The 15,938-nt window shown below is 44.8% G+C and overlaps 1 protein-coding gene across 1 annotated transcript in view; it reads right to left on the bottom strand.

Moving 5' to 3' along the window:
- LOC140360718 (transmembrane gamma-carboxyglutamic acid protein 3-like) overlaps positions 1-11,923 on the bottom strand; it is a 16,735-nt gene extending 4,812 nt beyond the window's left edge. Inside the window, exons 1-3 of the mRNA XM_072446053.1 lie at positions 11,859-11,923; positions 1,785-1,830; positions 106-266 (exon numbers count right to left, since the gene is read on the bottom strand). Coding sequence (XP_072302154.1) covers positions 106-266; positions 1,785-1,794 — 171 coding nt within the window. The 5' untranslated portion in view covers positions 1,795-1,830; positions 11,859-11,923. The remainder of the gene's footprint in view (positions 1-105; positions 267-1,784; positions 1,831-11,858) is intronic.
- Positions 11,924-15,938: the final 4,015 nt, after the last annotated feature.

The raw sequence follows: 15,938 nt of genomic DNA, 5'->3' as shown, positions 1-15,938 counted from the left end.
ATGTCTAATTAAAAGTAAACGTAGGCACAAAATATATTGATGTGTCGGTTATAAGTGAGACAAATCCCAGGCGTCTGCTTTCACATGTTTGTTCCGGGCACTCACAGTCTTCTCCTTGTTCTCGAAAACCTCGTTGGCCTCCTCGAAGCTGCAGCTCTCCTCCACACACTCACGCTCCAGGTTCCCCGGTCGCAGCTCCTCCAGGAACGCATTGGCTCGAGGGAAACGCTTCAGGACCGAGTGAGCGTCCCGGCCGTCCAGGAACGCTGCCAAAGAGAGAGACACATGCGCCGGCGTCAAAAGCCAGTTGGCCCAGGACTAAAAACCCTTCAACGCGTTGTGTTTCTGTTTCTTATCGTTTAAAAGGCTTTTTCCCATTTTAATTCTGTATTGTGTTTGGCGCCTATTGACGTTCTTCTAATGATATATAACATAAAGCACACAGTATACGCTACATTTAGACGCCAAGATAAAGCGAGTGGTCGTAAGAGAAAACGCTACATTTATAACATGTATAACAAAAGAAGAACTCGAGGCATTCGAGAAAAAGGCAGTCGCAAAGAAACGGATGACACAAAAAAGCGCCGACGGTCAAAGTTACAGTTGGACTTAAGGCAGAGCAAAAAAATATGTCTGTTTGCCGTAACCCGACCAACCCGGTAAAAAAAAAAGCAGACAGAAAAAAAGCATTTTGTCAAAATTATGCCAAATATTTTTTTCCTCTTATATCTCGCGGACTCACCGACCGTTTTTTTCAAAAAAGCGCTGTGTTGAATAATGTTGTATCACTGGAACTCGCTAGAGATATATTAAAGCCGAAAATGTCCCGAAAACCGTCGAGAAATGAAACTAACGCGAACGGAGAACGTGTCATTGACTGTTGAAGCCTGACCCCTGGCGGTCACTGCGGGTCACTGGCAGAATCAAAAAATGGCGACAACATCATGTGTGTTCAGTGCGGTTCAGTGTGTCGGTGAAACAGAGTGAGAATTTAGAATAAGTTTATGGTTTTAAGACAGACTGATACATGGCGTGATGTGCTCATGGACTTGGAGGTGAAAAAGATGATATTGATCGCTATTCTGTGACGCTGAGTGCCAACAAAACGTCCGAACATTCAGACGAAGTGGAGTTAATTATCATTAAATGGGCGGATTGTGTATACAAATTTGGAATTTTGTATGCCTTCAAAGTAAAAAAAAAAGAATTTACCTTCCTGTAAAATGTTGGGTCGGGTTACAGCAAACATACAATTTATTTGGGGCAGCCTAACCTGAAAATGTATAAATATAACAGACTTTGGACGAAATTGGACATTTTTCTGTTCTTTTTCCTGTCATTGGCTAGATGTCGCTCCCGTCGTGTTCCCGTTTCACTGCCTTTGTTTTTATGTGTTCTTGAATGTAAAAAATAAAAACATTTGAATAGACTTAAACAATTGTAGCGCTCGACACGTTTGATTCTAATTGCTGGACTTTTTCAGCGTATTTGGGCCTCAGAACTCCCGCCGCGGACACGGTGAGTGGATACTTCAGAGAAAACGCCCACCGCAAAGACACGGACGACACAAACCGGGCCGACATCAATGGAAGTGAGAAAAATGGACAAAATAACGTTCTGCCTCAATGTGAAAATGGACAAACTTTGGACAAAATAGACGATCCGTTTTTCATTTTTCATCTTGAGCTATTTTATCGTCGTGTGAATAAATGAGGTGCGTTACAGATACTGCGGTGTCTGCGGGCGACCTGTTGGTGGCGCGGTGGCGTCATTGGCGCTCTCACCTGCCGCCATGCTCCTCGGCTACTCACTGTCCACGGCGACGGCGACCTGAGGGACACGGACAAAAGGAGGGTTCAAAAAGGACATGCACAAAACCGCAAAGATCTGCAATCGCTCGAGTCCGCCAGAAACGTGCCGCCGAAACGTCCCGCCTTCGTTCACGCGTTCCGCCGTTCAAATCAGCGAGTCGATTCGAGTGCGGGACGGCTTTGACAAGGTGAACGCCGGCGGAAAACACCTTCGCCGATTGGATTGTCGACAGCACAGATTTCTCGTTAGTTTCCCGTGTCATAGAACCTCTTCTCGCTACGTTAAACGAGTTGACAATTCCCACCGCTAAACACATGAAAGTCACCGCAATCGCAGAGTTGGTCGCAAAAAAAGGGCCAACGGCAAACGGGCGAATCCGACAAACACTTGGAGGTCTTTGTGGAGGCCTGACGGACATGCAACGTTTGTTCCAACGACCGGCGAGGGTCCGTGCGCAGTTCGCTGCAAAAGTCGGTCAAACTAAAGTGATTCTCTCCGACGATGTCATTGAGGCAGACACGTTGGTCACTGCGTTTCTACTGGACGCTTTATTTACCATTTTATTTACCGTTTGAGAGCTTTAGTGGGTGTGTTTCATTCTATTACGCCCGTCTGATCTGCCCTGAGGGAAAAGGGCGTGGCAGGAGGAGATTTAAAGTCACCGTCTTACATTTTCTTGATTGCGGTTGAGGGGAAAGTCAACACTCAAGTTGACTTCAGAGCCGGCAGAATAAGAGAAGCCACACGGGCCTCTCTCCGCCGGACACATGTTAAAGCCTGTTGCCGCGGCGATAGAAGGCGCTGCGTTTAACGCCGGAGTCATAAGCGGCACGTCTATCTGCTCGCTTTAGTTTTTCCTTCTGTTTTTGGGCTCAGTTACAGAGATAACGTGTAGGTGACACGGCGAATGCCGCTGCGCTCCCTTTGTGCCAACAGGGGGCGGCGATCGCAAACGGCGCCACTTTCTAAACTCTTGTGAACTTCACCGCGACTACTTAACGGAGCCTGGAGTCAAATCTATCCTGCGTTTCCGATAGCAACACGAGCGATATTTAATCAGCATATCCTGTTCCAAGAGGAGAAAGTGTGCGTAAATCTAATACAGCCTCGCTTCAGCGGTTTACGGTTTCACGTGTCGCGCCATAATGTCATTTACGACCGACGTCTTTGTGATTTCTGGCGTCTCCGGCGCGGGCGTGGCAAGACGCGCCGGAGACGCCAGAAATCACAAAGATTTTAGGTCTAGAGTCGCTGTGTTTTTACGGTTACAGACGGCGTTTGTGATTAAAACGCGCCGGGTTTGATTTTTACTGTCTTCAAAATGAGAAAAGTCAATGTCAGTTTAAAAAAAAAAAAAAGTACTTTTGAATGATTTAGTTCTAAAAATGTCACAAGCTCCGACACGAGACCTAAATAATCACAATTGACCGTCTTTTTATGTGTGTGTAGTATTTGTTAGCGTGTGTAGTATTTGTAAACGTGTGTAGTATTTGTAAGTGTGTGTAGTATTTGTTAGCGCGTGTAGTATTTGTTAGCGTGTGTAGTATTTGGTAGCATGTGTAGTATGTGTTAGTAAGTGTAGTATTTGTTAGCGTGTAGTAGTATTTGTTAGCGTGTATAGTATTTGTTAGCGTAGGTAGTATGTGTTAGAGTGTGTACTATTTGTTAGCGTGTGTAGTGTGTGTTAGCGTGTGTAGTATTTGTTAGCGTGTGTAGTATGTGTTAGCGTGTGTAGTATGAGTTAGCGTGTGTAGTATGTGTTAGCGTGTGTAGTAGTATTTGTTAGCGTGTGTAGTAGTATTTGTTAGCGTGTGTAGTATGTTAGTGTGTGTAGAATGTGTTAGTGTGTAGTAGTATTTGTTAGCGTGTGTAGTATTTGTTAGCGTGTGTAGTATTTGTTAGCGTGTGTAGTATTTGGTAGCGAGTGTAGTATGTGTTAGCAAGTGTAGTATGTGTTAGCAAGTGTAGTATTTGTTAGCGTGTAGTAGTATTTGTTAGCGTGTATAGTATTTGTTAGCGTATGTAGTATTTGTTTGTGTAGTATGTGTTAGCGTGTGTAGTAGTAATTGTTAGCGTGTGTAGTATTTGTTAGTGTGTAGTATTTGTTAGCGTGTAGTAGTATTTGTTAGCGTGTAGTAGTATTTGTTAGCGTGTGTGCTGCGTCTGATTCTGCCGTTGGCCCAGTCTCGGGGGATGAATGGCCCACTTTAGAAGAAGTGGGTCGATGCTGCGTTCAAGAACCCTCAGGAAAAGACACAACTGCTCTGATACACTGCCCCACATTCGAATGCCGCCCGGGACGCTTGAGAACGAGCCGTGGACATCCGGGCCGGGTCCCGTTCCAGGCCCAGTCTAGTTCAAGTTTACGTCCGGGTTTAGTCCTGATTTTTGTGTTGTGTTTGTGCATCGTCACCATAGAATTTGACAAATAACTTTCAATAAAATGTGAAGACTGAGGAGTTAGATAATTAGGCCCGAGCGCCACAAGCTGGCGAGAGGCCTATTAATCTCGTAAGGCCGTGCGAAGCACGGCTGCGAAAGTGCACGTAGTGCGCACGAAATCGAGCGCGAAGCGCTCGCCCACTTCCAAACACTCACTAACGCACTCCTCCACTCACGCACGCCCCGTGCATACTAATTAGTAGTAGGAAAATGGAACATTACCGTTGTAAACGGGCGAAGCCCGTGCAAAAGTGCGCACTAAACGAGCACTTTACATTGAGATGACGACCGCAAAGCGGTCGTCATCCCCATATAAAGCACTCATTTGCGCTAAGTAGCTCACGAATACGTTCCCCATCTCTTGCATGTTCCGTGCATATAAGCATGTAATGCAAAAATTGAACATTATTACTGTGTAGAGGGCCAAAAACACAAAGTGGGCGGAGCCCACTCAAAATTAACGAAAGTACCCGTCAGTGACCAGGGACCCACACCATGAGGTAGGAAAGCACAAGCGCTTTCCGAAAATGTATAGTTTATGATATTTGGAAAATGGGAAACATTGTTTTCGCATCGGAATATTATTAGGCCCGAGCCCCAGCAGGGCGGAGAGCCTATTGCTCCCGCAACGCTGCCTTTGGCAGCGTTGCAACTGTCTGACCAAACATGCGGGCTGCGCCCGCATGTTTGGTCAGACAGTACCCCGTCGCCCCTGGCAAGTACAGTGAACTAGCCCATGCCGAAGGCATGGATCATGCATACTTACTCCTGCTATGACAGATATAGTCAACAATTAGTGAATGGGCGTAGCCCATTCACTAATTGTTGACAACAGCAGCGCGAAGCGCTGCATTCCTCCAAAAACCCTCCTGGCATCGTCCCGTACGCGAGAATCCATGCCGCAGGCATGGGCCATGCTTGTATCTGCTCAAATCAATGGAAGTCTATGGGGAGTGGGCGGGGCATCCCGACGTAATAGGGAGTGACGAGCGCGTAAGCGCTCGTAATGATGATTCCACCCCATGGCGGCATGGGGAAGGCTTAGAGCTTTCAAACGATGTATAATTTGTTGTTATAGTGGAAACGGCTATATTGTTTTTGCTAAAAATATTATTATTTTTAGGCCCGAGCCCCAGCAGGGCGGAGGGCCTATTGCTCCCGCAACGCTGCCGAAGGCAGCGTTGCAACTGTCTGACCAAACATGCGGGCGCAGCCCGCATGTTTGGTGCCCCGTCGCCCCTGGCAAGTACAGTGAACTAGCCCATGCCGAAGGCATGGATCATGCATACTTAGTCCTGCTATGACAGAAATAGTCAACAATTTGTGAATGGGCGTAGCCCATTCACAAATTGTTGACAACAGCAGCGCGAAGCGCTGCATTCCTCCAAAAACCCTCCTGGCATCGTCCTGTACGCGAGAATCCATGCCGCAGGCATGGGCCATGCTTGTTTCTGCTCAAATCAATGGAAGTCTATGGGGAGTGGGCGGGGCATCCCGACGAAATAGGGAGTGACGAGCGCGTAAGCGCTCGTAATGATGATTCCACCCCATGGCGGCATGGGGAAGGCTTAGAGCTTTCAAACGATGTATAATTTGTTATTATAGTGGAAACGGCTATATTGTTTTTGCTAAAAATATTATTAGGCCCGAGCCCCAGCAGGGCGGAGGGCCTATTGCTCCCGCAACGCTGCCGAAGGCAGCGTTGCAACTGTCTGACCAAACATGCGGGCGCAGCCCGCATGTTTGGTACCCCGTCGCCCCTGGCAAGTACAGTGAACTAGCCCATGCCGAAGGCATGGATCATGCATACTTACTCCTGCTATGACAGAAATAGTCAACAATTAGTGAATGGGCGTAGCCCATTCACTAATTGTTGACAACAGCAGCGCGAAGCGCTGCATTCCTCCAAAAACCCTCCTGGCATCGTCCCGTACGCGAGAATCCATGCCGCAGGCATGGGCCATGCTTGTATCTGCTCAAATCAATGGAAGTCTATGGGGAGAGGGCGGGGCATCCCGACGGAATAGGGACTGACGAGCGCGTAAGCGCTCGTAATGATGATTCCACCCTATGGCGGCATCGGGAAGGCTTAGAGCTTTCAAACGATGTATCATTTGTTGTTATAGTAAAAACGGCTATATTGTTTTTGCTAAAAATATTATTATTTTTATTATTTTTCTTGTTCTTCTGCTTTTTGAGCTCTAATTTGACCCCCTGAACATGCTCAAAAACTCACCAAACTTTACCCAAAATTCAAAATCGGCGAAAAATTTTGTTTTTTCTAGGCCATTTTTTTTTTTGTTAAAAAATGGCGCGACAGCGCCACCGACAAAAGTCAAAATACATTGCGCCTATGGGAGACGCCCCGAGGTCAACTTTGGCGTAAAGCTACGAAATTCGGGACACGCATTCCTCTCGTGAGGACAAAAAAAAAATATCATTGTGGCCACGCCCCCAGACTTACCCTATGCCCGCAGTCTTCCTTTGAAAATGAAAACACACTGTGTTAGCCATTTTGTTCACGTCAAACTTTGACGAACTCCTCCTAGGGCGTTTTGCCCACCGACTTCAAAATCGGCGGACGTCCTCTGGACAAGTGGGGCATCTAAAGTTATTCAATTTTTTGAGATACCTTTAACGGTCTGTGTGCGGCGCAGCCGCAAAGTTGGACAACTTATTTTGGAATATTGCAGATCTAAAAATTGTTCCCATTTGATCAAAACAAGTCCGATTAGGACCAAATTTGAATCAGTTGTTCAACTTTCTAGTTTGGACCAGTTTATGATGACAAAATTTAAATGGGCGCGATAGCGCCCCCTACAGAGTGACCTTTAAATTAACATTGAAGGTCAAAAATTAGTTCTACCAAAATTTTCTAAACTTTACCCAAAATTCTATTTTGGCGTCCCGATCAAAAAAGCCAATCAGACAAATGCCTTAATTTTTACGGCGTAGTCGTAGCGATGACATAAACCTCCCACGTTATCCCTATGGGAAAACCGCTAAATCTCTCGAATATCCACATTTTTCTGTTTCACACTTTAACGAATTCCTCCTAGTGCGTTTTGCCCACCGACCTCAAAATCGGTGTACGTCCTCTAGACAAGTGGGGCATCTAAAGTTATGCAAATTTTAAGGATAGCTTTTACGGTCTCTGTGCGACGGAGCCGCAAACGTTTCCCAGAATTCTGACTATTTGGCCTTCAGAGTGGCCTATAAACAGTAGAGTTTTTCCAAATGACATTATATTTTGCACAAAATTCTAATTTGCCATCTTGATCATAAAGTATGAGAGCCAAAGTCATATTTTGTACGGCGTAACCGTAGCGATGACAGAAACATCCCATGTTATCCTTATGGGAAAATCGTAGAATCGCTCAAATCACCACATTTTTACGCTTCACACTTTAACAAACTCCTCCTAGGGCGATTGTCCGATCAAGTTCATATTTGGAGAATATCATCTACACAAGTGGGGCATCAAAACTTATCCATATTTTGATTCTAAGTGCTACGGTCTCTGTGTGGCGGACCCGCAAATATATATCAGAAATGGGAAAACAGCGAAATCTCTGAAATGTTCACATTTACGCTTCACACTTTAACAAACTCCTCTAAGGGCAATAGCTTGATCAAACTCATATTTGGGGAAAATCATCTACACAAGCGGGGCATCAAAAGTTATCCATATTTTTATTCCAAGTGTCACGGTCTCTGTGCGGCGGACCCGCACATTTGACCGACATTTGTGTTCATTTGCACTGGATTGGCCATGTCCAATGTGTCGCCGTCCGTCAAGTTCTTTTTTAATTCAACACAATAAGGGCGCCATCTTTATCAAGTCGAAAGCGCAGAGTCGGAAGGCCGGCGGCCCGCGAGGGCCGTTGGATGCCGCTTGCGGCTTTAATTAGGCCCGAGCCCCAGCAGGGGGAGGGCCTATTGCTCCCGCAACGCTGCCGAAGGCAGCGTTGCAACTGTCTTACCAAACATGCGGGCGCAGCCCGCATGTTTGGTGCCCCGTCGCCCCTGGCAAGTACAGTGAACTAGCCCATGCCGAAGGCATGGATCATGCATACTTACTCCTGCTATGACAGAAATAGTCAACAATTAGTGAATGGGCGTAGCCCATTCACTAATTGTTGACAACAGCAGCGCGAAGCGCTGCATTCCTCCAAAAACCCTCCTGGCATCGTCCCGTACGCGAGAATCCATGCCGCAGGCATGGGCCATGCTTGTATCTGCTCAAATCAATGGAAGTCTATGGGGAGAGGGCGGGGCATCCCGACGGAATAGGGACTGACGAGCGCGTAAGCGCTCGTAATGATGATTCCACCCTATGGCGGCATCGGGAAGGCTTAGAGCTTTCAAACGATGTATCATTTGTTGTTATAGTAAAAACGGCTATATTGTTTTTGCTAAAAATATTATTATTATTATTATTATTTTTCTTGTTCTTCTTCAGCGCTTTGATCTCTAATTTGACCCCCTGAACATGCTCAAAAACTCACCAAACTTTGCCCAAAATTCAGAATCGGCGAAAAATTTTATTTTTTCTGGGCCATTTTTTTTTTCGTTAAAAAATGGCGCGACAGCGCCACCGACAAAAGTCAAAATACATTGCGCCTATGGGAGACGCCCCGAGGTCAACTTTGGCGTAAAGCTACGAAATTCGGGACACGCATTCCTCTCGTGAGGATAAACAAAAAAAATCATTGTGGCCACGCCCCCAAACTTACCCTATGGCCGCCATCTTCCTTTGAAAATGAAAACAAGGTGAGTTAGCCATTTTGTTTACGTCAAACTTTGACGAACTCCTCCTAGGGCGTTTTGCCCACCGACTTCAAAATCGGCGTACGTCCTCTGGACAAGTGGGGCATCTAAAGTTATTCAATTTTTTGAGATACCTTTTACGGTCTGTGTGCGGCGCAGCCGCAAAGTTGGACAACTTATTTTGGAATATTGCAGGTCTAAAAATTGCTCCCATTTGATCAAAACCAGTCTGATTAGGACCAAATTTGAATCAGTTGTTAAACTTTCTAGTTTGGACCAGTTTAGGCTGACAAAATTGAAATGGCAGTGATAGCGCCCCCTACAGAGTGACTTTTAAATTAACATTGAAGGTCAAAAATTAGTTTTACCAAAATTGTCTAAACTTTACCCAAAATTCTATTTTGCCGTCCCGATCACAAAAGCCAATCACAAAAATGCCTAAATTTTTACGCCGTAGTCGTAGCGATGACAGAAACCTCCCATGTTATCCCTATGGGAAAACCACAAAATCTCTCAAATTACCACATTTTTATGTTTTACACTTTAACGAAGTCCTCCTAGTGCGTTTTGCCCACCAACCTCAAAATCGGTGTACGTCCTCTAGACAAGTGGTGTATCTAAAGTTATCCAAATTTTAAGGATAACTTTTACGGTCTTTGTGCGACGGAGCCGCAAACGTTTCCCAGAATTCTGACTATTTGGCCTTCAGAGTGGCCTATAAACAATAGAGTTTTTCCAAATGACATGATATTTTGAACAAAATTCTAATTTGCCATCCTGATCATAAAAGTATGAGAGCCAAAGTCATATTTTGTACGGCGTAACCGTAGCGTTGACAGAAACATCCCATGTTATCCTTATGGGAAAATCGTAGAATCGCTCAAATCACCACATTTTTACGCTTCACACTTTAACAAACTCCTCCTAGGCCGATTGTCCGATCAAGCTCATATTTGGAGAATATCATCTACACAAGCGGGGCATCAAAACTTATCCATATTTTGATTCTAAGTGCTACGGTCTCTGTGTGGCGGACCCGCAAATATATGTCAGAAATGGGAAAACAGCGAAATCTCTGAAATGTTCACATTTACACTTCACACTTTAACAAACTCCTCCGTGGGCAATAGCTCGATCAAGCTTTACTTTGGGAAATATCATCTACACAAGCGGGGCATCAAAAGTTATCCATATTTATATTCAGAGTGCTACGGTCTCTGTGCGGCGAAGCTGCAAACTGTAGCAAGAATTTCAGAAATCTCCCAATTTTAACATTTCTGCCGTTTGCGCAGATAAAGTCCGAATTGCGTCAAATTAGAATCAGTTGTTAAACTCTTTGCCCTAAACCTACTTGAAGTGAAATAAATTAATTTGGAGCCACAGCGCCCCCTACAGATTTTATATGGAGGTTAAATATTTAGTTTTGCGAAATTATATGAAATTTGACACACAACTCAATTTTGGCATCCCCATCAAAAAAGTCAATGAGACCCATGTCATAATTGTTATGGTTTTGCCGTCGCGATGACCAAAACCTCCCATGTTATTCCAATGGGGAAATCGCCAGAACATGTTTACACTTTAGACTTTCACGAACTCCTCTTAGGGCGTTCGACATATTAACCTGAAATTTGGTGAGACTCATCTTCAGGGGTGGACCATCAAAAGTTATCCACATTTTTATTCAAAGAGTCACGGTGTCTGTGCGGCAAAGCCGCACATTTTGCCAAGAATTCTAAATAAAATTGCTTTTTGATGGTAAAACAAAGGGGAGAAGATGTGACAGCGTCACAGATTCAGCAGTAGGCGTAATAAGAGGACAATTGGGGCGCGTTAGCGCCCCCTCCTCTTGCGGCGTGGCGAGGGCCGATCATTGCCGCTTGCGGCTATATTTATTATTATTATTATAATATTATTATTATTATCATCGAGTGCAAAGCAACGACAGACGGACTAAACAGATGATGTGTTTTACACAAACAAGCAAATATAGAGACAAATGTGGTCCAACTCGACTGGGTCTGAACCGGGACTGAACCTGGACTGAACCTGGTTTAAACCAGGACTGAACCTGGTTTAAACCAGGACTAAACCAGGACTGAACCAGGACTAAACCAGGACTAAACCAGGTCTAGACCAGGTCTAAACCAGGACTGAACCTGGTTTAAACCAGGACTAAACCAGGACTGAACCAGGACTAAACCAGGTCTAGACCAGGTCTAAACCAGGACTGAACCAGGACTAAACCAGGTCTAGACCAGGACTGAACCAGGACTAAACCAGGTCTAGACCAGGTCTAAACCAGGACTAAACCAGGACTAAACCAGTCCAGGCCACGGTTACAACATAAGGAGGAGACAGAGGATGGCTGGGAGCGGGCTGGGCCGGTCTCCATGGCAACAGAGACGGATGGGAAAGGTCTAAATGTGGACCGACTCAACCAGACCCGAAACGCGACAAGAAGAGTTGTAAATACACCGTGAAATTCGGTTTTCACGGAGGGAAACGTTGCCGTGAAATCGGGTCACGCGAGTTACGTCGAGAACAACGTCCGTTCCACAAGTAGCATCACGGGAAAAACGTCCGAACGCGGTCAGACGGCGACGGTGAACGTTCTCAGACATCGTAAAGAAAAGACGCGTACGTTTTGCCCGCTCGCGTTCCGTTTTTAGGAGAAATGTCTTAGTTTCGAGTCGTTTTTCAGCCGCGAAACGTCACGTGTCCCTTCGCGCATCAAACCTGCGATTACACCACGCGCTAAACCGTGACTTGAATGCGTAAAGAGCGCGCGTGATGAGCGCGATGTCGGAGAATAACGGTTAAATCGGTCCTACCTTCATTCCGCTTCAACAAAAAGCCCGAGTCCGCTCTCCACCGGCAACTCCCACACGAGTCACGGGCGCGAGCGACAAGGCTCTGGGCCAATCGAAGAGGTGGATTCCCCGCTGGGAGCCAATCACAGCGCGTGATGGAACGCGTGGGCGGGATCAGAGGACGTCAGCGGCCAGAGAACGTCAGATTCCCCCCCAAAAAACAGAGGGGAAAACATCAACAAACTAGGAACTAACTGAGGGAAGTCGGGGTAACGGGCGCGGGGGGTTTACGTGAGCGCGTGACGGGAGCGCGGGGACGGTTTACCGCGTTTGACACGTGCGTTTGATACGGTTTGGCCGCGGGGGACTCAGGAATGTGCTCATAAAATGGACACGGGCGCTAGAAAAACTCCAAACTCTGCGAAGCCACACCTTGGACACTGGAACTCAATTTCCCACAACCCCTCGCGGCGACCGCCCAAACTAGCCAGTGTCCGGGGCCCCCCAGAAGCACCGGGGCCCCCAAAAGCACCGGGGCCCCCCAAAAGCACTGCGTTAAACTGTCATTTCCACACAATGAAACTTATCCACTTCAGATGTCTTTTCCATTTTTGCCTCTTTTAACATTTTTTATCATCATTATTCCTAAATATTATTATATTAGTCTTAAATATTCAGTCACTGAAATATATTTAGAAACAATAGAAACCATTCAAATGTGATTTGCAGCGTTACCTCTCGTTTTCAATGTGGCGTCGTCTGGTATTGGTAAGATATATTTCATTTTGCACATTGTGTTACTTGATGTATAAAAATATAAATATACAAATCTCTCTCGCCCGACATTAAATCTGTAAGAATGTGTTAATTATTTGAATATCTAAGAAGTATGATAACATTGTCAGCTTTTTTAAATCGCTTGGAAAAACAAGATCAAAATATAGATTCTTTTACATCATAATATGTTATAAATAGCAAAGAGTAACACGTATTATCTACTGACTGCTGCATTATATATATATAGAGTTTTAAACCGTGTAACTCAGTAATTTTACCTTTATTGATACTTTTTTTGACACATTGAGACAGAACAGGGTCATTAATCGTCCTATGTCATAATGACGATCCGGAGGTTATAGAGGAAGTATTTATGACATATACAAACACAGACTTATTCATGACATTTACAAACACAGACTTATTTATGACATTTACAAACACGAACACCAACAGCAGGTGGCGGTAAATGCACCTTTTCAGTTGCTGCCAACCCCAATAAAAGTAACACAACAAGAACAACTACAAGAACTGCCAAATGTTCCAATGAACATGGGCCAAACTACGGCCCGCGGGCCACATCCGGCCCGTTGGGCCTTTCAATCCAGCCCGCCAAGCTTGTCCAAGTTATTTTTAAAAACATTTTTTTAAAAACAACATTTTGTTTTCTTTTTTTCCGTAGGCTTTGTTAGACAGTAGATGGAATGAGAAAGAAAGGAAAGGGAATGATGAGAGAGAAAGGAGGACATGCAGCAAATGTCCGAGTCGGGATTCAAACTCACGATACTGTGGCTGGCAGTTCATTTTACCTTTCACCTGTAATGCCCACATTTCCCCAAGAGAGGACACTGTTCCCTCTAAGCTGCGCGCCTGCGCAGCTGCGCACTGCTCGCACATAGTGCACTGCTCTCGTCGCACATAGTGCACTGCTCGTTGCACTGCTCGTTGCACATAGCATAGTGCACTGCTCGTCGCACATAGTGCACTGCTCGTTGCACATAGCATAGTGCACTGCTCGTCGCACATAGCAGAGTGCACTGCTCGTCGCACATAGTGCACTGCTCGTTGCACATAGCAGAGTGCACTGCTCGTCGCACATAGTGCACTGCTCGTTGCACTGCTCGTTGCACATAGCATAGTGCACTGCTCGTCGCACATAGTGCACTGCTCGTTGCACATAGCATAGTGCACTGCTCGTCGCACATAGTGCACTGCTCGTTGCACATAGCAGAGTGCACTGCTCGTCGCACATAGTGCACTGCTCGCACAAGAAATTCTATGGCGCGCAGAATAAAAAAATCACCACAAACAGCTACCGGGGCCAATAAAGCAGGAAGCACAAGTGTTTAACACACTGAAGAAGACTCTTGTGGACAGTAGACGACTCTTGTGGACAGTAGAATACTCTTGTGGACAGTAGAATACTCTTGTGGACAGTAGAAGACTCTTGTGGACAGTAGAAGACAGTAGATAATTAATCAATATTTAATGCATTTGGAAAACAATTTGTACATTGAGCCTTGCATTTGTTGCTTTGTTACAAGTTATAGGTCAAATCTTAAGTGTAATTTATAGTAATTCATTCGTTCACACAAACACACCATATTTTCCTGGCTCGGCCCCTCGGCCAAATTTTAGAATCCAATGTGGCCCTCGAGTCAAAAAGTTTGGGAACCACTGTTTTACATCATAGTAAATGTAATCCATACATTACAGTAAATGTAAACTTTACATTACAGTAAATGTAAACTTTACATCACAGTAAATGTAAACTTTACATTACAGTAAATGTAAACTTTACATCACAGTAAATGTAAACTTTACATTACAGTAAATGTAAACTTTACATTACAGTAAATGTAGTAAACTTTACATTACAGTAAATGTAAACTTTACATCACAGTAAATGTAATCCATACATTACAGTTAATGTAAACTTTACATCACAGAAATGTAAACTTTATATCACGGTAAATGTAAACTTTACATTACACTAAATGTACACTTTACAGTACAGTAAATGTAAACTTTACATTACTGTAAATTTAAACTTTACATTCACACTCCAGTTACATCATTCACAATGTAAAGTCCGTGGGACGACTTATTTTAGCTGTGGTGAGAAATAGTTCATCACAGCAGCTGTTACAGTGTTACTCTGCTTTAACGGCGTCACAGCCGTGGAATCTGTTTTTACATCACGTGTGTCGATTAAAGCTTCATGACGGGAAAAGAGCGGGCATCAGGCATTCTCTGGTTCCATCATGGTTCACCCAGTTCACAAAGAGCCACGTTTGAGAAGGGAAGGGCCACAGGGACAAAGTGAGTCATTTCTAGATGCATTTACCACAGGAACCTTTAATCCAGGGTTTGCACTGTAGGAACCTTTCATAATGAGTCTTCACTGTAGGAACCTTTCATAAGGGGTTTGCACCGTAGGAACCTTTCATAATGAGTTTTCACTGTAGGAACCTTTCATAGGGGGTTTGCACTGTAGGAACCTTTCAAAAGGGGTTTGCGCTGTAGGAACCTTTCAGAAGGGGTCTTCACTGTAGGAACCTGTCATAAGGGGTTTGCACTGTAGGAACCTTTAATACAGGGGTTTGCTCTGTAGGAACCTTTAATACAGGGGTTTGCACTGTAGGAACCTTTAATACAGGGGTTTGCACTGTAGGAACCTTTAATACAGGGGTTTGCACTGTAGGAACCTTTAATACAGGGGTTTGCACTGTAGGAACCTTTAATACAGGGGTTTGGACTGTAGGAACCTTTAATACAGGGGTTTGCACTGTAGGAACCTTTAATACAGGGGTTTGCACTGTAGGAACCTTTAATACAGGGGTTTGCACTGTAGGAACCTTTAATACAGGGGTTTGCACTGTAGGAACCTTTAATACAGGGGTTTGCACTGTAGGAACCTTTAATACAGGGGTTTGGACTGTAGGAACCTTTAATACAGGGGTTTGCACTGTAGGAACCTTTAATACAGGCTCTTCCCTGGCTCTTTCCACACTGCTTCAGCAGAGACCGTTTGAAACCTTACTCTGTGGAATTTGCATGTTTGTTTTTCCTGTTTGTGTCTCGTGTTTCATCCTCTGTCACTTCTGTCCCGTTAATCACGAGGACAAAGCTCGACTCGACTCTCAAATAACGGCTTGAGTTTAACTTCTGGAGCCGTTAGGTCGAGATGAAGAGCTTTGAACGCTACGGTGCCGTGTGCTTTGGATCATCTTCTCTGATTATCGCAGAGAACAAAGAGACAAACACAAGACTTTGGAAAAATAAAGAGGGTATTTTATTTCAAAACAACCTCCGTTCAAACAG

The sequence above is a fragment of the Eucyclogobius newberryi genome, unplaced genomic scaffold (genome assembly GCF_026437365.1).
Source record: "Eucyclogobius newberryi isolate DKJ021-1_F unplaced genomic scaffold, fEucNew1.0.hap1 SCAF_15, whole genome shotgun sequence".
Classification (NCBI taxonomy): Eukaryota; Metazoa; Chordata; class Actinopteri; order Gobiiformes; family Gobiidae; genus Eucyclogobius; species Eucyclogobius newberryi.
The sequence above is the reverse complement of the archived record's forward strand: the minus strand, read 5'-3'. Positions and strand labels throughout refer to the sequence as shown.